This window comes from Temnothorax longispinosus, chromosome 11 (assembly GCF_030848805.1).
Source record: "Temnothorax longispinosus isolate EJ_2023e chromosome 11, Tlon_JGU_v1, whole genome shotgun sequence".
NCBI classification, from domain to species: Eukaryota; Metazoa; Arthropoda; class Insecta; order Hymenoptera; family Formicidae; genus Temnothorax; species Temnothorax longispinosus.
Window position 1 is genome coordinate 12883085 of NC_092368.1, and position 24692 is coordinate 12907776.

The 24692-nt window shown below is 36.3% G+C and overlaps 1 protein-coding gene and 1 long non-coding RNA gene across 2 annotated transcripts in view; one reads left to right on the forward strand and one right to left on the reverse strand.

Annotated features, from left to right (window-relative positions):
- Window positions 1-24692, reverse strand: part of LOC139822208 (uncharacterized) — an 80637-nt gene that overhangs the window by 6349 nt on the left and 49596 nt on the right. The window lies entirely within an intron of this gene.
- Window positions 5398-8518, forward strand: LOC139822060 (serine protease inhibitor 88Ea-like). Its single transcript, XM_071793584.1, has 4 exons — window positions 5398-6203; window positions 6526-6771; window positions 6992-7382; window positions 7742-8518. The coding sequence occupies exons 2-4, from the start codon at window positions 6526-6528 to the stop codon at window positions 8293-8295; spliced, it is 1191 nt and encodes a 396-aa protein (XP_071649685.1). The 5' UTR covers window positions 5398-6203; the 3' UTR covers window positions 8296-8518.

Consider the following 24692-nt stretch of genomic DNA (forward strand, 5'->3'; position numbering starts at 1 on the left):
CGAGCTGTCAGCTCGTCACAAGATGTATTTCATATAAGAGATATACCATTGGTACGAACGCGAAAACAAGTTCCCCCGAATTGCACAACAAGAAAAACATCGATAAACCCTCCAAATCAAGATTTGGAAGCGTAATATAAAAGTATAATGTCGATGTGCATCGTGCGTATGTGTGCGTGCAATGTAGCGTGCTATCCTTGTCTATATCTTTGTCTATACAAGGACAGATATAGTCAATAACATAGAAAATGGTAATTTTGTCGGTTATACAGACGGCTCCAGCATCCCTTTAAGAACATATCATTTGTAAAATGGAGTTTGCATACTCTATAACTATTATAAAGTTGTATGGCTGTCTTTGAAATCAATTCCTTTTGACCACAAGCTGATACCCACAATTTTGACCTTCAAGCAATAGCCTTTCTTATGTTTTTATGTTTTTCAAATTTTTTTTATGTACCAATAACAATTAAATTCATCATACTTGAGATTGTATTAAATAGAAACGTAGGCAAATATTATTACTTTCATTAATTGTTTAACAACTGATTATAGAATATGATTTAAAAATAAAATTAAGCTCAACTTTAAATGCAAAGATAATTTTAACATAAGTTACATAATAAACTGACCTTTCTGTATCTTTTGGGAATCGAAACAAAGTTTCTTTTATCCCTCGTCTCTCACTACTTGCACTTTGGCAGCCTGTGAAGCAAAAACGATATCCACCTCTTTCACTCATACTGATTTTACTATGCACTAACTAGGCTTTTACGGAACAAATAATAGCATAAGTGACTTTTTCCGAATTTAAGAGTGACAGATAAAGGTTATGGATGCACATTACAGCTACTACATATGTTTACAGCCGCCATGTTGATAGTTGTGCAGTTCGGTCATGCGCGAGAGACAATTATTAGCACGCTATTTGGCAGAGTGAGCTTACTGTTCTTTCTTATACTGTGGTATAAATGAAATAACATAACCTGAAATAATCCGTATTGTAAGATTATAACCTTAAATTATCTGATATATTGCGGTAAATAAATAAAATAAAATATCTCAAAAAATTCCATTAACACATAACGTGGGTATGGCATACCCGAAACAAACTTAATTCTTACCTTTTTGCTCGGGTTCTACGGCGAGTCTGACGCTGTTTCAAATTCGACGTTTAAGACGAAACCTCAAAGTTTTTTTACACGCCCATACCGGATCGGTACCGTCATCCGTTTCGAAATGGCACGTGATTAAAGAACCGACCGGGTATGGCATACCCAACATATGTGTTTAAGGGGATGCTGGAGCCGTCTGTATAACCGACAAAATTACCATTTTCTATGTTATCGACTATATCTGTCCTTGTATAGACAAAGATATAGACAAGGATAGCACGCTACATTGCACGCACACATACGCACGATGCACATCGACATTATACTTTTATATTACGCTTCCAAATCTTGATTTGGAGGGTTTATCGATGTTTTTCTTGTTGTGCAATTCGGGGGAACTTGTTTTTGCGTTCGTACCAATGGTATATCTCTTATATGAAATACATCTTGTGACGAGCTGACAGCTCGCCGCAACTCGAGACGCCATATTGGGATAAAAGTAGGATAAGGAAATCTGTACTTCCGTAATTTTTTCTCGTTTTCTATATAAAATCGGAGTTCCCCCGAATCATTAATGTATGTACTGCAATTCTGGAGAAGGATTTTTAATTCTGTCAAATTAATACGACGCTACGTGCCGACAAAAAATGCCGGTAAAACAGACGGCTCCAGCATCCCCTTAAGGGTTAAGAGAATTCAATAACCTTCGAAAATTAATTTTCCAATATCACGTATTTTTCGATGTTACGTATTTATTCAACAATAGTAAAAGAAAAATGAATCATTTAGAAATTTTCCTGAAAAACGATAAGACCCTTTTTGGACCTTATAAAAGGAAAATCTTGAACTGCAAAGTTCATCAGTTCACCGCAGTTCCTCGAAAGGTAAATGATCTCGTCATAGCGTCATACTGGAATTCGTTTAGCGTAGTACTGTGTAAATTTAAGTATTAATGTAAAAGTTGATTAAATAAATTGTTTTTTTATTGTAAGAAATTTCGCGACTCTTGTTTTACCGACAGAGCCTGCCGATATAATCTGACAGACCGAGTTTCTGCCATTATATATATATTCAGTTAGCAGAATCTGCTACATTTCTGCTGGTATTCTATCGACAAAATTTGCGGCAGACATTTTCAAAATCTGTTCTCGACAGATTTGGCTATGTGGAGTCGTCGTCTTTTCGTAAATTGCGACGTAAGAGAGCGCTAGCGATGAAGCCATTGCATATACGTACACGCTAAACGCATGAGTTTCTGCAGAAAGTTGTGTAAAAATAAGTGAGGTTAGGTATATGATGTCCACGTGTTGAAATGCTTGTAATATACATATACATGCATACATATGTATATACATAAATATATTTATAAATAATATATGTGATGCACAAATATAGTGAAGTTGTTAATACTTTGTACAAAAACAGTATTGAATCAATTTTGAATGAAAATCAGCGATACTTTATAATTATTTGGTAAGTTTTAGAATTTATAAAATGAATATCGATCATATTTCTATTTAAATATAATATGATATAATATTATTGTATAATATAATATAATTATAATTTTTATATTTTAACATATTTTCAATATAATGATGAGAGATGATGATAATCTTTCTTTCTTTTATTCAATGTATATCAATTAATGTAATAACTTTGTACTTTAATAAATGTTGTGCTTTTCCGTAAACAAATTAATTGAACAAAGAAAAATAAAAATTAGAAATTTTTTTACTATATTGCGGCTGCATATTCAAAATAATTAGACTATAAACTTATTGTAATAAAACTAAGAAATAATGATTAGAATCAATCTTCATTATGTGCGAAATTAATGCAGGTAATATTATATAGCTTTTACAACAAAAGTCATATTGTAACAATAACGTATTTAATATCCAAAAATGTTATATAATTAAGAATTATATTGACTATTATATATCATGATCGTTGGATCTTAACGTTTCTATCACTCTAATTACTGTCATAAAAATTATAATTGACAATTCAAACTAAAAATTCAACTAAAATAAATTCCTATGTACATAAGCAAAACTTTCTATGTATGTACACATTAATTAAAAAGATTTTCTTCATTTCTTTATAGTTTTCAAGAATGTAGACTGTTTTTAATTCTAAACCCAAGTTATGTAATTATAAAATTTTAAACATAATTGTTCTAAAATGTTTAAATATAATTATATTACATTATTATATAATATAAAAAAAAAACAGTCAATGTTAAAAAGTAAAATAGTTTATGAATATTGTTGCATTGTTTAATATAAATTAACCATCTTAAATGTATTATACATATATATATATTATATATATTTGGAGCAGCGGAGAAATTTATTTTCATTTTCGATTTTATTTTCGAGCGGAAAAGTTTTTTCTTACTTTCTTCAAAACGTAAAGATTTGATACTTCTTTGTTGTATTAAGGGGATCCTGGAATGGCAGAATTATCGACATTTTTCCATTTTAAGATAATATCTTTGAATTGACTTTGCAAAATTCTTTTACACGATTAAAGTCCCAGGTAGCAAGCACTCGTCATTTTGACGTCAAAAGACGTCAAAATGACAGACTTTTGACGTCAATTGACGGCAAAATGACGAGTGCTTGCTACCTGGGGTATGCACAAAAATGAAGACAATAACGATCAAGTATATATTAAAAACGAAAAAAATATTTAAATATCACTTTTTTGACACGTTGAGCTGTCATTTCACGATAATATTTGCTTAAAATACAAGAATTATATAATTAATACATACAAAATGAGACATTCGCGGAGAAAAGGGACAACATGCAGGAACAATATCGTGCATATTAAAACTAAGATTCAAAGTCTAGAAAAAAAGATTTTCTAAAAAGAAATTTTATAAATGCAAATACACAGATGCAGAATGGTAAGAAGAGCAATAGTAGTAAGTGCCAGATCTTAGGAGAGATGGTGCTGCAATCATCTGTTAGACAAGAACAGATAGTTTGTATAGGGGAAACCGGGGCTATTCGTGACACATTTTTGTTTCGAATTTTTTTCTCGCTTCGTATAAATGTTTAAAAAATTTTTATTAGTGCGATGTAATCGTCCATCTCTCTAGTTTAAAAGAAAAAAAATATATAGGTTTTTCTCTCACGAGTCTCGAAATATATCAAAAAATGTATCGCTGTGTCATGTATCACGAATTGCCCCGAAGCCTGGGTAATTCGTGGCAAATCACGAGATAATGAGTAACACTTTCTCTGATTGAACAAACTATATAGATTTCTTTTGTTTTTGCAATTTTTATCTACTTTATACTTTGAAAAAGCCTTTATTTGTCAGAATTTACATATTATATGTATAAAAAATTATAAGGAAAAATGTAACGCCTGTTCCATTAATTGCCTTCATTGCTCACATTCGATTACGGGAAACCACTTCTCGAAGGCGTCCGCGGCCCCTGCAAATTGGTTTTTCTTTGAACGCTTATTCGTGGCGTTTGTGGTTGCCTCGATTGCTCGTGTCACGAAATGCCCCGGCGTAATTTTTCCTTATTCATGATCCGTGACTTAACAGATAAGAAAGAATACCATAAAATCTACTCATGCATTATGCTTAGTGAAGTCGAGTGATTAAATACAACTTACCGTTTCGGATCTCTTATTATTTTATTCGGCGTGAAAACTAATTTTTGGGATTTGAAAAAATTTACTTTGAGCACTTGAAATCAAACTTTCTGTCACTGAGAGAGAAAAATGGTTGACATGCAAATGCCATTCCGTTGGTACCTAGAGGACACTAAGAAACATCTGTGATTGATATTACAGGTTTCTAGCAGCAAGCATTTTAAAGTTAGGCCCGCGACAAAATTTCAGCAGTGTCACGAATAGCCCCGGTCTCCCCTATTATGTTCTCGTTTTCGTACATTTGTTTGCAACTTTTGGAATTGGATGTAGCTAAAAATAGCTACAACATTGCATGTGTCCATATACACATGTATTTCCCATCATATTTAGTCAGAATGGTAATGTAGGGATCGAATGGAATTAAGAATGTCGATAATTACCAACATTTTTAATTTTATTTAGAGTCTATGAGGAAGCAAAAATAATATTATAATATACTTTCCACGTTAATATTTCTTGCTTAAAATTAATTATTATATGGTTTTTAACGTATATTTAAAACAATTTTTGTGTAGAAAAAAAACGCGTACAAAATTATTATCTATAGTTGTACTATTTCTTCAACTAATTACTACATACAAATGAAAGATTTTTATTCCAATTTTTACAAGTAAATAAGAAAGATTTATTTTTATGTAATAAAGAAAATCGAAATGCAACGAAATTATGCCGATTTTAATCGCGATGTTGGAATTAAATTAAAAAATATACCAAAAACGGGAGAATGACATTTTTCGAAAGTTTCTGCCGGACGTAAAACTTATTGTAATGACGATCGATTAAAAACGTTGCATGCAGAGATTTATGTAATAAGAAAAAAATTAATAAAAATACTTATATATGTATACAAATGTATATCATGTAATTATATGTTTTTTAACTAATATTTCAACTACTCTAACTATGATGATGAATTCGCCAGTGACAATATAGATACGATAGAGAAGATATTAGAGTGAATATAGAGATAAATTATCAATTTGAATCATAAACTCAAAGTAGAACATAATTATTTACAGGGAATACTACCGCCAGAGTCTATGAACAATAAATGAAACACCCGCGAAACTTCACGTTTATCCTAATCTCTAAAAGTCCTTGGTACCGAATTTGTTATCTTTTATTTCAAGTTTTCACGTGACTGCCGCATTCTCGTCAAATCGCGAGAAGTGAACATAAATAACAATACCGATTGATCTTGACTGCTTATATGTATTATTGATCTTACTGTATCCTTCACATCAGATTCGGAACACTTGCCTCGTCATTTACAGTACAAATTGAACGGATAACTATCGTTGTACTTCGCTGCCAGTTCCGTCGATTTAAAGAAATTTTCTCCCTTAGTGATCGACAATTTTTAAACTTTATTTGGAATTGCGTCGATAGCCAAAAGATTACTTCAAAGGTATGCTCTATTGCTATTTAATAAATTGATAATCCTAACAATCTCAGCAAAATGTCCATTACATTATATGTACATGATAAAACATACCCAGCAAACACAGTAATGACCGAGTGCGCAATTTGTTATCAAATTGCGCACTCGGTGATTACTGTGTTTGCTGGGTATGTGTGTATGTGCGCACGTATGTAATATTATAAATTGTATAATTTAATATATTTGTGATCCTTTATTTTCTTTAATCCAACTTTTATACAATTTTCGTAATATAATTTTTTCTGGTTGTAAATTTTTGGGCAATTTCCACATGTTTTTTTTTTTTAAGATGTTAACTGACGCGCGCTTTAAATTCGCCTTCGAAAGCCTGAGGAAGTGTATGTTGATGGAGCCGAAAAATAACATTTTCTTTAGCCCGCATCTTATATACCAGAATCTACTCGTGATGTACTTTGGGGCTAGCGACGATACCGAAAATTCTCTTAGAAAAGTCCTCTATATTCCGGATGACGTTTCTAAAACCACTGTCGAACTACACTATATTGAGGGGGGAGTCAATCAGTTTTGTTACATAGTGAGTAATTCTCTCCCGCATGTCTTACATCGTCATACAAAGTATTCACGAAACTGATGTGTTTATCGCTAGCGGATTCTTAAGATCTTGAAAATTGTAATTAACAAATAAATTCAGTGATAACTTATATAAATATAAAATGTAAGAAGCATTTACCGTCTCAGAGAGGAAGGAGAAAGAGATAATATCATGATCTTATTTTTTACTTTTCTTGTTTTAGATGAATGGATCCGAGAATTCCTACACGTGTCGAATCTTTAGTAGGCTTTTCGTTAATGAACGCAAAATGATATACACCGAAACAATGAATTTATTTTCATCTGGCCATCACCAGGTGAAGGAAATTAATTTCGACAATCGTCCCGACCATACAAGGGATTTCGTCAATAATACTGTTAAATGCCTTACGCAAAAATACATACAGGATGTCCTACCACCAGATAATATCAATAGCAACACCGACGGAATCCTGCTGAACATAATCTACTGCGAGGGTCAATTAGATCCTAGTTTTGATCTTGATACCACACCTGACATTAGTGTTAGCAAGAAAACAAGACAAAAAGACAAAAAAGACAAAAAAGATTCTACAAAAAAAAATTTCAATAATGGTCACTAGTCACTTCAATCTCATTTTAGTCATTTATCATTGTCTTTAATAATTTCTAAATTATATTACAAACAAAAAATTTATGTATTTTATTTTGTATTATAAAACATTTTCATATAAATGTAGGAAATGAAGCAAAAACACATTTCTAATGTTTTTTACACTTTCATACTTTCTACAATTTAATCAAAATTACAAAAATAGCTTTTTCTTTCTCGAGCAACGTAAAAAGTATTACATAAATTTTTGAAAATCTTTGATGTAAATCTGACATTTGATAAGAAACTATTTAATATTTTTATCATTATTTGTCTATTTTAATCTTTCTCTGTCTCTAATTTTAATGTTCTTTTTTTTTAGGTAAGTTTGAGCAGCTAGATGCATACATCATGGAGATACCTTTCAAAGAAAGAAAGATTTCAATGTTTTTCATCTTTCCATCATGCTATTCGGAACCCGTCAAAGGTAATATCTCAGAAAGAGATGCAATTATCCAACTGATAGACCGACTGATGACCGAGGAAGGATCTCGAGAACTTCACAAACTGCTGGATGAGGGGATAGCACAGCAGACAGACATGTTGTTTCCAATATTCAATATCGAGCAGAACCTGGAAATGCATCGGCTGTTGGAGATGCTGGGCATTCAGGAATTCATGCCATCCGGCACGGGCCTGCTGCACGAATTCACTTGCCACGCCATGAGGCTTGGTGATGCTGTGCACCGAATCAAAATCAAAATGTCGAAAACTCGTATCACCGCGGCCGCGACTAACGTGTTCTTCACCAGCAACAATTCTTCTCAACGTGTGGAAAACCCCAATACTGTGGATATTCATTTCCCATGTGTCTGCCTGATCTATGATAGAACTCATCGCAATATCCTTTTCTGTGGCGTCTTATTGGAAAGCTAACAAAGAAAGTAAAATTGCCGATATTTTTGTACTTGTAATGACGAAGACGAAGCTTAGTTTAGTTGACGTAGCGTTAATTTCCTTTATAGAGAAACTCTTTCCTGTCAGCAATTTAAATTTTCTAGTATAATCAAAATGATAAAATATATGTCACGAACTTGTTTGAATAATATGAATAATTTTGTCGATATGGTGACTTTATCAACTCTGATGAAACAAATTGCATGAGTACTGCTTGAAAAAGTGTAAAATACAAATCAGTTTTATTTAAAAAATTATTTTTTTCCCTTTTCGTCCAATATTTAAATTAATCTAATCTACTTAATTATCGAGAGATATTGTTGGTGCATGAAAATGAACTTTGTTGCGACTGCTTGATCGACCTGAGAGATTTTTCGCGATCAGCAGCTTGCGCCTCTTCTGGTCGAATCGACAAGCTGAATTCTCGAAGCTGAAATCCATTCACCAGGGACACCAGACTTGACGTCATTCTGGGTTCCGCTTCTGCTTGCTGTTTGTGTGCACGCGTGTACGTGCGTGTGCGTGCGTGCGTGCATGCGTGTCTGGCTTTACGTATCAGCGACCGTTAGCCGGTAGCGTCCGCGAAACACGAGCATCCCGGGATCTGCTGCAGCCGTTGGCATCCGATTGCGTCACGTGGAACGCACGCACGTATACACATGTAACACGCGACGCAGTACGAGATACCAGAAACACGGACGAACGCGAGTTCGCCTGGTTCGCGCTCCCGAGTCCTTGACGTATTACGAGACAACGAGAGAGAGATGAGCGAACTCGAGATCCGTGAGAGACGCGAAGAGACTCTCGCGCTTCCTTAAAGAAACATATAACGTTTTAAAGTCTTTCGGCTGCGGCAAATTCCGTTTGGGATCGCCAGCTTGGAAGTAGGATTTGCGGACCAAATGCAAATCTTCGTTGGCATTCGTTTTTGTTTATATTTTTCAGTTTATTGCCTTGTCCCTTCGCCAGTTCCGTTTTGAGTAACATGAAAGATTACGCTTATTATTCTCTCGCCATACTCACGATCGTGGCAATATTTTAAAAATAATCGGCGATCCAGAAAATCGAAAACCGGATTTGATCGCAATTTCGGAATTAGATAGAAAGGTTAAGATACGGAAAGCAACAGGTTGATATTCTTTGAAAGTTTTTGTATCCAAAAGTAGAGCGCATTTTAATGACAATAGTTTATATTTGTTTATTCCCGCCGTCGCCGTCGATGAGACTCGCGATTCTTCGCGTTGTCCCGATGAAGATGAGTGTCTTTCATCGGTTACATAAAATCAACAATTATCAAAAGTACGCGCAGCAAGACGTAGACCGTGTATCTATAGGCGAAACGACGATATTAGAAATTCATAGGGCCAGACTATAATGCGCGTATTCGCAATTCGTGATTCGTATAACGTTCGTGAATAATGTGGAGGGGAAATTCGTCGATTCGCCATTTGCATTGATTCGCTAATCTCTTCTCCTCGCTCTCCCTTCCCCTTTTTCTCAAACAGAAAACTATCAAAATTTATTGAAATTATAATACGTACGAGAAATATAAATGCTATCGATTTTTCCTAATTTTGTTTCTGAAATTTTTTTACTTTTCTCTTCAACAATATTACATAATTTTATATTCGTTTTATATATGTTTCTATTAAGGCTCCTGGTCCCTGAGCCGAGAACTCTGCGTTGACGGTGGCGCCGTACCGTCGCGGCAGAAATAAGAACTCTCTCCTCTCACTCTCTCCAATGGAGAATTCTGTCTTGTGACATGTTGACAACCTTATTTTAAGTTGCGGTATATTTCTTTATTATTCGCTCTGTACTTGTGCTCTAACGTTTAACGTATTCGTGAAACTCGTAAAATTGACCGTATGGTAAGATTTGCAAGAAATATATATGCGGAAGGAACATTCACCACTCCTTTCGATAGTCGTCAAACGGCTTGTTTTCCGTATGTTTAGGCTTCGTTTTATGGCTGTTTGTTTATTGTCGAGGGAAAAGGATAGTATCCGGTCAATTTTTGAAGTGTGCTGAAACGATCTGTCGTGATTTTTTATTGAAATGTCTTTTTATTTCGGAATATACCGCAACTTAAAATTAGGTGTTTTCCTCGCCTCGATAGTAAGAATCCAATATGGCCGCGGTGACTACCCAGGAGCCTTAATTATTTTTTATGATTCTTTTCTCTCTTTCTTCATATGTCTATTTCAATTGCTTTATAATTATCGTAATTGTAATTTTGCATCTGAGTATGAAGCAGCAATACTGACGCTTCATCGATTAAATAAAGAAAAAGTAGGAGAATTCGGGCCAAACAGCTCGATAAGAAACGCTTGAATATCATTAAGGAATATCTCTGAGTAATCCTGGTCCTGCCGGATTGTTTTTCACCGGCGAAAACTCGTCGTCGACCGCCTTCTTTTTTATCGGTCGAACGCGGGACACCGGACAGGCGCTCGTACGCGCGGTCACTTTCTTTCTTTCGACGTTGATGAGGACGGCGGCGCCGATGACGCTGGTGACGGCGACGGCGCGACGCGGCGCGGCGGGGACAACGGCGAGTCGGTCACGCGCGCTTTTTCGCGCGACGTTCCACATCCTTTGATCGCGTCCCGTAATTATATGACTTCGCCGACTTCGCGAACGAGATCATCCGGATCGGGTCTATGCGCGGCGCAAAGTCACGCGTGTCAAATTCCGCACGGTCATCCGGCCGGCGCGCGGCGGCCGCGCGTTTTTCTCAAACCGCAAATCAGTCGACGTATACAGGGCGTTTCGGAGTAACGACGCCGAAACGTCACTTCGTGGGACGCGGTGTGATCGATCTTATATCGATTTTCAGTGTAAAGTCCGCCCTAATAAAAAATAATTCCGCAATGCCACAGCTGTGAATCGCTTTTCAGTTACGAAAAAACATCAAACTGTTTTTAGTAGAATTAATAAAGAAAAAAAATCTAAATATTAAAACAATCACCTTTAAACGAATGGAACTTGCAGAAATAACAAACTCTTCAATTTTAGATGTTAATTAAGTTGGAAAAGATATTAATCAACTCCAACTTTACACATATGGTACGTATCAATTTAAAAAATGTGATTAGCTATTATGTTGATCACATAAGTGCTAAATGGGGATTTTGAATTTGAAGTTAGTAAAGAGACAGTTTATTTTGATTTAAGAAAATATCATATTAATTTAGACCCTAATAATGTTCTTCTATTCTATTAAAAACATGAATACGCTCTCATCATTCAAGATCAATTAAATATTTTGTTCATGTACTAATAGATAAAAATTCTTCTGGTTTTTCAGAACAACTCGTTCATGTAATTGTAGAGTTGATACTCCGTGTATTAGACTGTTATTCACATATAAGTATGATTCTCTGATTTCTTGCTCATGTTCGATATTTGGATTCGTTACTTGTTCCTGGTGAATATTTAAATAATATATTTGTTGTCAAAGCCTTCTCAGACTCTGATGACAACGAATGAATTTACGAAACGCTGTGCAATATAATTATACAAAAAGTAGTATAATAGAGCTCCAGGCAAAGGTCTACCTTAAAAAACCTAACATGCCTCTAGGTGGTGTGGAAGTCCATCTCTCTCTCTCTCTCTCTCTCATTAGCCATTTTAACATTCTTAAAACTGCACGAGGTATGCAGGTGCACATCTTGACTTAAGATTCTTTAAATAAGAAATTGACTATCTTAATTTTTATATTATATTGATTTCGCCATGTTAGATTTAGTGTTTTTGAAATGTTTCATTTTGAAGTAATTTTTTAGTTTTCAGTAAAAAAAGTTATAAAACTAAATAAATTATGATACAAGTTAAATGTTATTTAATAGTATTAAATAATTGGAACAAAATTCTCACTAACCAAATTACTATTAAAAGTGACTCATTTCGACCCCTTGATCTTGACTATCAATGACGGAAATATCCAAAAAAAAACACTAGTCAGGATTGTTCATAACGGAAAAATCCGCACATTCATAAAAAATAATTTTAACAGAACAATTAGAATATCTTTGTTTTGGGGTCGCTGAATTCAAATCTAATGAGAGAGAGAGAGAGAGAGAGAGAAAATGGCGGACCAAAAGTGCAAAAAATTGTTCAATTTGCATAAAAATTGATATTTAAAAGTTTTTGAAATCCTTGATTTCAAATCCAAAATAAAAATTTAAGAATTTAAAATTGCAATTCAATATAATGAGCAAAAAATTCAAAATATGATTTAAGGCTCCTAGCCTGAGTCCCTGAGCCGAGAACTCCCGCGGTGACGGTGGCGACGTACCGTCGCGGTAGAAATAAGAACTCTCTCTCTCAATCATCTGTGCTCTCTCCAACCAATGGAGAATAAGCGAGAAATGTTGAGGATTGACACGTTGAGAATTCTTGCGTAGTATTTTCAAATAAAAAGATATTTGCTTAAAATAACATTATACAGATCACTTCAGCACACTTCAAAAATACTTCGAGTTCTTAAGATTAGCAAGGAATGTACTACGTTCAAGAAGTCTTTACCATTCCTTCCGAGTTGGCAGATCGCGTGTGTTCCCCCCCCCCCCCATGGCCCCCCCATGATTGGGATCGTACAGGCTTCGTATCACGTTCGTTTTACGGTTGTTTAATAACTGTCAAGGGAAATGAATAGAACTCGAAGTATTTTTGAAGTGTCCTGAAGTAATCTCAAGTGTTATTTTGTGCAAATAACTTTTATTTGGAAGTACCACGCAAGAATTTTCAACGTGTCGTTTTCTCGCTTCTGACGTCACGATTCAACATGGCCGCGGCAGGTACCCAGGAGCGCCCAGAAGCCTTAATTGCATAAAATAATTTGAAGGGTTTCTCGAGACGCTAATTCCGTTTTTAAAATTGAAAATTTTTAAATTAACAACGGATTTAACATAGTCAAAAAAATTAAAATATCTCTCGTTTTGCAGAAAAATTAATTTATAAAAACTTTTATAAATTTTTCCACCATTTTAAATTTTGAAATTTTGACCTCGCAGTTTTAGATATACCTACAGCGACTTAAAAACCCCTAAAAAAACACCTTTTTAAAAATTTTATTAATTCTTTTGTCAAAAGTATTTTTGGCCTACAAGCATTTCTTTCTAATTTTTTCCTAATTGGCCTAACAACCAAAGGGTTAAGTCCGTGGGTTTTAGATTCACGCTTTCACGGGACGGAGGTTCCAAAATCTTGCAAATCTTTTGGTCGCATCGTGCGTTCCTAGTTCGTTATAGACGATGATGAGGTCGTAAACTTCTTCTGGGGCATCAAATCCATAACTGAATTTTGAAATTCGTGAGGTCATGATTTTTTGCGCTCCAAACGTAATTTCGTAATCATCCGGGCAGGGATTCGTGGAAGTTATTCGAGGCGAGACAGGGGAGAGGAAATAAAAAGGAAGAAAGAAAGAGATATCCGTCGGTTATGACCGTTATGACCGGTCGCAGGAATTGCGACAAAGGCGTTTTGATGCGCATGGTTGCTCTTCGGGCTCGGCTTCGTCATCTCAAAAGCACTTGTCCGTACTCGCAAAACAATTTTTTGTTCAGCACCGTGCCTTTTTCAGAAAGATTAATTTGTGTTGCGTCCTGGTATATATATACGCAAAAATATATTTTTCTATACTCATTTAACATCTCGCAAAATTATTTCGCTTCAAAGAGAACAATTTACAATCCCAAAAAGGTGATCCATCTACATTTTTGCAGAAATCTTTAATTGTTTGTTACCATTCTTTTGGAAAAAAATAATTCTTTTAAAATTACGAAAAATGCAGTGTGTGAAGTTGGTCTCTCTGTCACTCAGAAAAATCAGCATCCGCTAAATAGATATTTATAACGTGTCTAGTTACTTATCCGAGTAATTATGTTAACGCGAGATATTTTCTGCATTCCTCGCGCGAAACCGCGACGCAATCCGCAGCTTTTTATCTCAAGTCGCTTATGGAGAGATGGACGTTTCTCGAGATAATTGACGACTGAACGATCATCCGTATCGCCACGGTGACGTTGACGAGGAATGATGACGATGATATTTCGTACGTTATACCACTTATACCTGTTTTACGTGCAGTGGATTATACTATAAATTATACATCTCGCAAAACCCTACAACTCTTATATGACGTCTACCGTACTGCCGTAATCAATTCGCAGACAAACAGAATTTTGGAATTTACAGATTTCACTTATTGTTCGCCAATTAACCGTGACAGTTAATTTAATCGAGTCGGCCCTTCTCTCTCGAATCGCGTGCCTTTCGTTTGTCCTGATTTCGTTGCCATTTGTCGTCGACGCCATTATCGTTATTGCATTCGTAATCTACGCCGTCTCGAGGACAGAGATATCGCCATAAGGGCGGCCGCCTTTAGTAGATTCAACGTCACCGGATAACGATCGTAATGCAAATTGCATGAATTCTACACCTGCCCTGCTCCCCGATCCCCCCCTCTCCCGCTAAGGCTAACTAAGGGATCGTGCAATCGCAATCGCGTGGAAAAGAAAGAAACGCGCTCGCAATGGGGGAAAAAAGCGCGTCACGCGGCGGTCGATCTCGTATCTGTCAGTAGATAACATCGAATTCCAATGGCGGCTCACCCACTCACAATCTGGTGGGTGAGCTCCATGTCCGTGACGCGAGCGAAATGCGCCCGCGTGTTCTAAGAAGGACCTAAAAATTCGCACATATGGACCAAACTTATTCCCTCTTTAAATTTTAGGAAAATATATATCAATTTGTAAAGTGTAAATTTATCTTTTACTATTTTGTATTTTCAGTTTTTAATATAACGTAAAATAAGTAGAAATGCGAACTTTTATAAAGAATCTAAATTAAAGAAAAATTTAAGGTAATAATAGAGCATGAATTTATGCGATATAATATATAGTTTGCGTACAAAAATTATTTCATCTCAAGAAAAGAGCATAAAATAATAAGAAAATAAAAGTTAAAACTAAAATATTATACGTACAGACAAATATCTTCAAATCGTTGGACTAAAGAGACAATTTTCATAAACTCTGATATTGTCGACTTAAAAAATTATATCGATGCACAAGTATATTTTTAGATTCCTAGACCCTAACAGCAATAATATCCTGTATATCTATAGAATATACTAAGGATGTACTTAATATATTGAGAACATCCTTATAATATTATATATCTTATTCTCTCTACTTTACGATATTCTCTACACATTCTCGGAATGTACATTTTCTCGTTAATTCTTAAAATTACGCAAAAAAGAAAGAAAGAGGGAAATACATAGATAATCATTTTTAAATCCTTTAAAGTCTATAAAAAACTTTGCAAAGCTCTATAATTGAATATATATTATTATACAATTATAAACAAGCATCTCTGAATTCCTGGGCCCGTAACGGGGGACGCGTTCTCCGTGCTCTGTATACAAACCTGGCGGATAAACGCCGTCGCCACTGCCTCTAACATTTGCCCATAAATCAATTTAATCGTGCGTATAGTGCGATAAGTATCGCGCCGTGGTACTGTAATCGTCCCAATGCGCCTCGTCGGTCCACATCGCAGTTTCTCTGCCTCGTCGCAAAAACTTCGAGATTCAAAGCATTCCCCCTTCCTCCCCTTAATACGAGATTTATCTTTGTTTAACCTACGATCTGCCACGCTATGTACATGCATGCGTGATTCGCATGACGTGAATTTTCACTGTTCAAAATGTGCTTTTTATTGTGTTCGCACAAAAATATTATATTAAAAAATGTCTAAAGCTGTCCGAAGGTTCCAATATTAAATTCTGAAGTCTTTAAAAGCTACAAGTGATGATGGATTTATAAAATTCTTTATATTACAATTAATAGGTTAAGAGATTACCTCGTAGTTATGGCTCGATTCTGCTTAAACAAAAACCGGGCAATTATGCAAAAAAAAAAAAGCTATGGGTTAAGGCGAGAGGCGTTTCTAGTGGCCGGCCGCGGCGTTTATTTAGTCCTGAAGATTCCGCTCCTGCGCGGATGAACGCGGGCACAGGCGGTGAGGTTTTATGCCGGCCGCGCTGATACTTTCCTGACCGCAATTAAGAGCGCGCAAAATCCAAAGCGAGCGGCCAATTAGATGAAAATGGAACGCGCGCCGCCATCAACCGATTACGCACTCTCCTTGGATCTGGGGAATTCCGCGGAATTCCATAATGCACCGAATTTCCCCTGCGATCGTCGATTTTATAATAATAACAATAATACTTAATTTAGTACTTAATAATTATTATTATATATAAAAAACGACGATACAATTATATAGGGGAGACCGGGGTACCATGGGTCATTGACTGTTTAGGTAATCCAGAATGTTTAAGTTGATTCAATTAGTATCATGTGACAGTTATTTCGTTGCCCATACTTCGTGGCAGTCACCAAAGTCCGTAATCTCGAGACGCACGTGACATAAATGGTTTTCGTGATGCGTAAATTTCTTTTTAATCATTTAGAAATGTTTTAATATTGTTTTTGTAGTAAAATATACATGTACTAAAAATTAGGTGTAACGTTCTAGCATCTTTTGTCATTTTACTACACTACAGATAATCATATATCATTTACTTTTTTATTACGTTTCACCGTTTTCTATATTAAGTGCATTCGGGGCACCATGGGACACCCAATGCTGCGGCACCATGGGTCACACACGCCACCAAGGTTGATAATAGATAAATAGGTCGATGATAGGTTGATGATATATGTTATTTTTGATTGAAGAAAACATATTGGAAGTTAGTTTTTCTAAAAAAAAAAATGAACTTTTCAGTAGTAGATTCTGATATTTTGTTTGTCCTGTCCAATCCTGAATAGTGTCATAAGAAAACGTATAAAATAAAATTTCTTTTCAACTTTTGTAACTTTTTGTTATTTCTTGAATAAATAAACCTTGCTTTTATGTTTGATTTATATAGTGCCCCAGTGACAGATCCAAGGTGCCCCATACCCGGGGCACCTTGGGTCATTTTTCAAAAAATGTGTTTTAATTTTTTTCTCAAAAACTAATCAATATTTGCCAAATATGCTAAATAAATTTTAAAATATACATAGTGCTTTAATTATAAAAAAAATGAGACAAAAAATCTTATATTTAAAAGTACTTTTCAGAGTTTGTATCTTGTGGCTCATGGTGCCCCGGTCTCCCCTACATATAATAATAACAACTCAGTTTAAAATTGACTCTTAATCTGAACTTAATTTAAAGGTTTATTCCCCTAAAGAGTTTATTTCTAAATAAATCTTTTTTTCCATACAAACTTTAACACTCCATGCGCCATTGTGAGAAAAAGAAAAATTGCAGAGTGAAAAGATAAGATTGTAAATACATTGAGTAAATTAGAATCAATTGATTTTCGACGAAGACGCGCGTTCCCTATCTCAAAAGAAGGTCGTTTACTCTATGATTTATTTTAAGAAGGTCTAGCTGAGGTCGTCGACGGTTAGGTTCAAGGTTCCCCCGATATAATAAGCGGAGGCTCCGGCCATTGAGGAAAAAGGAATCATTAAGTGGTTCATCCTGTGGAACAGGGCGCGCATGAATTATTCACGTGCTGCTCTCTTCCCCAATAGTTTATTCGAGGAAAGTGAAACCTTCGGTTAAGTTCAACGACATCGAACCCGCCAAGATTGACAAGCAGTTGTCGTTCTTCCGCTTCTTCGTCCTCATGTTAGGCCCTCGATTTAATTTTGGTACAAAGAACATGTCGTTGGTTGACAAATTTATGTTTGATAAATTTTCGACATGTTTATATTAGAAAAGAAAAATCGTCTCTAAATTCCAAAAGTCCAAAAAACTCCCAGACAGCGCGCATGTCCAAAATCGGGACATAAGATGTCTTGAAGGCATCTTTAAGACATGTTAAAGACGTCTTATGATATGATGTCTAAAAGACATTTTAATAACGTCTTTAAGACGACCTATGTCCTGATTTTGGATATGGTGCTATCTGAGACACTTCTAATTCAATTCTAATATAATTATGTACAAAAAATGTTTGATATGACACAGTTGCCTTATATTTTAAAGATCTTAGATTAATATTAGTATAGTTAAATAGATTCAGTTTCTACTAATTTCATAAAAAATCGTATTTTAATTTTTAAATTAAAAAAAAGATTACTCGTTAAAACAACTTCTATTACGTACTGTGTAATAAATCGCATTTTTTTATGGCACGTCTGTCGTTAATGGATCAACGCGCGAGGCGAGAATACGGATCTAGGCGGCTCTTTTACTTTCATTTAGCCGCCGAACCAAGAGAATTCACGTGATTTTCCATAAGAGACTGAATTTATGTAGCTTCATAGAGGCACCAACCTGCAGCGATTTATCGAAATCGCGCGACCGTGAAACTACGAACAGCTCGAGCGTTTCTTTTTAATCGCGCGCACACATGCACGCGCGGATTCAGCGCGAAGAATGACGTACCTCGTGCGACGCGCGTTCTAGATGCAGTTTTACGAGGTGTCTACACGATCTCGTGTCCACTATCGCGTAATGTAAAAACGGATTAAACATATAAGTAATTATAGAGCTGTGTACGGATATAAGCGGGCGGAAAATTTTACGCCCGCAGATATAAATTGTTAATTGCGCATCGCGGATATCGTTTTTCTTCGACGTATGAAATACGGATTCTGATAATAGAGCCATTAATTACATTCGTTACAGTACCGTAGCGCGATTTGATTTTCACACGAGCAAATCTTTGTGACAAGTCTCTCGATACATATTTATAGCTAGGCCCGGCTAGTCCCGGTTATGTAAATCGAGTTGTATTTATAGTCGCGCGTAGTGAAGTAATACAACGGCGACTATTGTACGTCGCGCGCGTTTAGTAGAACGTAAGTGTTGACTTCGACAATTTATTTAAGCGCGATTTAAGCGCGTATCCTTTTGGAATTGACGTTGGCGAACACAAAATGCAAATATACTAAAAAATACATTAAATGCCTCATTAAATATACACAAAAAAATCAATGAAAAAATATTTCAGATATAATAAATTAATATCTTCTGTTAATAATTTCTGAAAATTATGTACTTAATCAATGTTTTAATGTTGAGCTCGAATAACATAGAAGACGTGTAAAAAATACGCCGCATATTCGGTAAAATATCCACTAACCATACGTTTAATCCAAGTTGTGGCTCAATTTTGCTAATTTATTTTAATAGTTGAATGATTTAAGTGACGATTACGATGTGCATGCAAGCGCGCACGCCGGTCGATATACGAAGCGTTGAAATCTTTATGCTTAGGGCCAACCGGACACTTGCGCCACGCGTTGAAGTCTCCAGGCACGCATGGAGATTTCGATGCCAATGTACTTCTCGACAAAAAGCGACGCCCACTGCGCACTTAGCGAAGACTTTAATGCTTCGCATGGCCAAACAGCACGTTGCTTTATTCACATAGCTGCGTTCGCACCACAATTTCGACCAATAAGCTAAAATCCTATATAGATATAGATATTGAATCAAAATTATTAGATATCACATATTAGCTGTATTTATTAAATTATTAAATTATAAGATTTGCATTTTTAGTACAGGTATTTATTTCTAAAATTTTTAATTAAATTAAAATTTTTAAAATTAAATATTTAATTTTTAAAAAATAATTTCTCTTATACTTCAATGTTATTCTAATTTTATTGTATTCTTTCCGATTTAGTAACATTAACTTTTTAGTTAACGAGTTATATGGCTTATTAGCGCGTGTTATTATGTGGCAGTCATAAAATGTAACAAACTCATTTGAATAACACGAGGTTGATTCCACTTCGCCGCGTAACCATAACTTTCCCCGGATCGGCGAGAAAAATTGCGTTTAATTTAATCCTGTCTCGCGCGCATCGTCGGCCAATAAGGTTTATCATTTATTTTTGTGGCCGACGACGACGTGTAATTTATTTACGTTTTAAATAGGCAAATGTAATTTCGAGCCAATCGATATAACATACCGGTGTTCCGCTTGTGCGAATCACGAGAAAATCGCAGAGATCTCTACTTCTCATTCCTTACTCGGTATATCGGCTTACTCGGCTATTAATTTAGTTGAAACATAACACACGTGGGAAACAAACGTCTCGCAAATTAAATAAATTAATATTAAATGGTTGCGCGCAGGAAGAAAGAAAAAAGCAACGTTTTAAATAAAGAAAGCTGCTACGAATCTTCATGCAAGACTATTAAGGAGGGTCCACATTATCGAGCAGAACCGCGAGCCGAACTTCGCCGCGAACCGACATTGTCGAGCCGACAAAGTTCGGCTCGATAATGTGGACGCATGATCGGTTCGCGGCGAAGTTCGGCTCGCGGTTTTGCTCGATAATGTGGACCCTCCTTTAAGTTTCAAAATTACTAGATCGAAATTGTGAGAAAATCGAAACAAAGAACGACTTCTATTTAACAGTTTCATTTGTTTGAGAAACAATATCGCAATATCATCTTTCTTTCAACGAAGAGTGAGATAGGAAATGAAAGACACCGCGTCCGATTACCATTAAACCCACATTTCGGGAAAGATGCTAAAGTAGCTCAGCCATATATCTCGCAATTAATTTCTCGCCCGCGGCGATCGAGAATTATCGAATAAACGGACGATATCGCTATTAATACGCGATTCCTCGCTTGCTCCTTTTAGAAATCATGTCGTTAATTTCGACGCTATTCGCATAGATATTAGGTAGCGTATTTGAAAGTGGCGACTGTACGGATTAAGGTATGACTTATCGAGCGATATGAGGAACAATATCCGCCAGTGCTCTCGCTAAAATCGGATTCGTTCCATCTAATTAGAAAATAGTTGTCATCCATTCACGCGGTTTTTTATAATTATCTGTATGATTAATACCACTTTCTACGTGTAGAGTTTAGATAACTAACTATTTTCATGTAATATATTTCAAATTCATGGAGTAAGTTTCAATTACGAAGTTCTCGAAAATTTACTGTATAACTTTGAAAATCGCGAGACATTTACAAAAGAAATTATTTATTATTATCAAGTATATAATAATAGTAAAGTATAATTATCGTAAGACGTCTTTTAGACATCATATCATGAGATGTCTTAAAGATGTCTTTAAGACATGTTATTTACCGATTTTGGACATACGTCCAGCAGTCTAGGATATAACATGACTTATAAGTGGATTTGTGTAAAAATTCACTTTAATCTATAGAGAGGTCAAGCGGCCGATCCTACAGTTCGACCGGAATAAGAAATTATCGATCGGCGACCCGATTCCGCCAACGATAAAAGGATATAAATTGCGGACGCGGAGACTGCGGTTTATGGCGAACCTCTCAGCAAGTCTTGGTATGATCTCTAAATGACTGCAAGCACTGTAGAGCGATTCGACTTTCTCTCTTATGGGCGTCTCGTAAAATCGCTCGTTTTATGTAAAATCGCGCCATCGTTTCGTTTAAAAACGTCTCTCGCGTTGAAACGCCGGCGATCCAATGACGGGATCATTGGAAGCGCGCTAATTTTCCTTTGTTTCTCCCATCCTCGTAGCATTATACAAACGTATCCCACATAGAGCGTGTCCTGAGAATATCGCGTTTTTTTTCTGAGCGAGCTGTCGCAATTTTGAAACAGAACATCGTGAGAGTTTTTCTGTTATATGGCCTGACACCCGGTATACCCGTCAAGATGTGGTATACCTGTTTCCAGGAAATCCCGAGAAATGCCGCAGACCACAGTGATCGAGGGAGGTGAATCTTTCAAAACGACATGCCGCGCGATAGCTTTCTTTCTTTGTGTTTCCTTTCACTTTCGCTGTATTTCTTACACATTTTTGTGAAAACATGGTGTTCCAAAGCCATCATCAGATGTCCTTGTAAAGGCAGATTCGAGGTCCAAAGAAGCAATTTTTCCTTAGCAAGAATATGGTCATTTATCGCAACTTTTTAATTACTCATTACTCGAAAATTATTGATGGCTTGACTTGCTAAGAAATAATTAATTATCACCAAATTAGACAAAGAATTGGTTATTAAAAATATATGTCGTAATTCCGAGACGCTGTGTATATGAGTGTGCTTTTATAGTTATAATGATATTATTTTTGTTGTTGTTGTTGTTGTTGTTGTTGTTGTTAGGCACGGAAAACTTTTAAGAAACAGGTAATTCAATGCTTTAAACCATATTTCTCACTAAAAATTTATTACATTTTTTGTTTTTTTTTGACATTATAATCTAACATAACTTATAAAAAAAAAAAGTCATTATCATGTATTATTAATTGTATTGTTATGTTATATAAGTTTTATTAGCCATATATTGTATTCTTGCTATTATTCCATATCGGAAACTCTCGAACAAGAGTTGATTTCAGCCACGACGAACACGATTGCCTTCTTCCGATTCGCGAGAGCGTCGATTTGACAAAGGTCGAGAGGTCAGCGATACAATGTAGATTCTCGAGTGAAGACGATGCAATCGCGCGGACTTATAGATGAAATCACGGGGCGTTCGTTCGTCTCTCGCATACATGTCGATATAGTTGACGGTGGTGATGGTGGTGGTGGTGGTAGTAGTGGTGCAATGCTGCAGCACGCTGCATGCTGCATTTCAATGATGAATGGTTGTGAACTCTCACGGATGGGCGCGCGCGAGCCCGGCTCGTGGAAAAGAAAAGAAGCAACAAAAAAAGGAAGAAACGAAGAGAAAAGAAGGAACGAGCCGAGCGCGATCGATGGCTTACATCGTAATTGCATTGAATGCATTCGCGCCTCTTATCGTCGCGCTGCAATGGGTGCAGCAGCGACCGCAACGCTCTTGCAGCAACATTGTGTTCCGGAGAGGCGAATATCGCGATTATGGCGATTATGGCGGCGGTACACCTTGCGGGCACAAGCGTGATCGCCTAATTCCTGTCCTGTCCTGCTCGGGAATAAATCCTTCGTGCTTCGCGCGAGAGAGGCCTTGAGAGTCGGACTCGCCGTACGTCTAATTCGCGAGAATAAGTCGCGGCAATTGCCGCGACCTGTGAAACTGCGCTTCTATATACGAGAGTTGCGGGTGTTAAATAAACACCGCCTTGAATCGCGTGATTTATTCAATCGTTGCGTACAAAATGTACGAACTCTGTAAAAATCTCAGTTTCGTGGAAATAATTCCACATAAAATTACGACAAATTCTACATTTAGGGAGAATCATATCAAAGCGCGCGCGAGATAAATGGATATTAATACTAAAGTATTAATAATAAAGTAATTTAATTTAATTCGGAACGTAAAGCTGGAAATACGTTTCTGATGTTTTCCACTTAAATCGAACGAACCTCTGAAAATAATCTCGACTGATTCTAGAAGGTATTAATGAAATGCTAATGGACTCCACGTTGATGAAGATATTGTGTTTCCTCGATGAATATATATTTCTTTGTGGGGTAATTTTCGCCCGTACCTTTTTAAAATAATAAATTATCATGACATAAAGGTGCGTGTTTTCCCGAGAACGGTTGGCGGTTAAATAAAACAACGATGTGTTAAAATCATCGTAACCGCGAGTGTTTAGCGGCATGCAACGTGATCGCGTTTACGTCACCGCCGCCGGTCGAGTTAGTAAATTGTGGAAAAGTGAAAGGTCACGTAATCGCCGCGGACCTCCCCCTCTTTGATAAAGACTCGATAATTGCTCTCGTCTACTTGATTCCCGCAATCCCGTTACTCCACCCACTATTATCCCCGAATTACCCTACTGAACGACTGACCCGATCCTAAGCGTGGGCTGTATTGGTTTCTCTCTTTATTGAAATACGAGCTTAATTACCTCCATCAAGTCCTCGTGCCTTCGTGCCTCGATAAAATCTCCCAAGACGTTTATTAGGTCGTAACGTATGAAATTTTGTGAATATAATTATATATACATTCTGCTCTCGCGGAGATATTTGCGAAGAAAATCGTCGACATAAGAAGAGTATTTTACGAACGTATTTCTCTCTCCGAGAAAAAAAAATGAAGTTTCCAGATATTACCACTTAGGACACTTAGCAATACGATTTGCCAACGTCTCACCTTTTATCCCCGGTCGCGGTGTTCTCGTTCTTTCTTTCTTTTCTTTTTTTACATAATTCAGTACAGAATTTCCTCGAGAGACTGCCATTAATGACGCTCTATGCGAGCAGCTCGAATCGTCCGTCGAGAATCGCGAATCGATTCGAGCGAGTGTTTATAACGCGTCGTGGCTGAAAAGGAGAATTCATGTGGCGGTAATTGAATTTTTGATCCAATCAAAAGCGCCGATTGTGTCGTCGTGCACGCGAGAGAGTAAGATCAACGGATCGAATTCGCTATTTTCCGATCGTGCGCAAATCCACCACGCTTC

Coding starts and splice junctions, on each gene's coding strand:
- LOC139822060 (XM_071793584.1), top strand. CDS start 6,526: ATGTTAACTGACGCGCGCTTTAAATTCGCCTTCGAAAGCCTGAGGAAG. Junction 6,772..6,991: donor TCAATCAGTTTTGTTACATA/GTGAGTAATTCT, acceptor TTCTTGTTTTAG/ATGAATGGATCCGAGAATTC. Junction 7,383..7,741: donor AAAAAAAAATTTCAATAATG/GTCACTAGTCAC, acceptor CTTTTTTTTTAG/GTAAGTTTGAGCAGCTAGAT.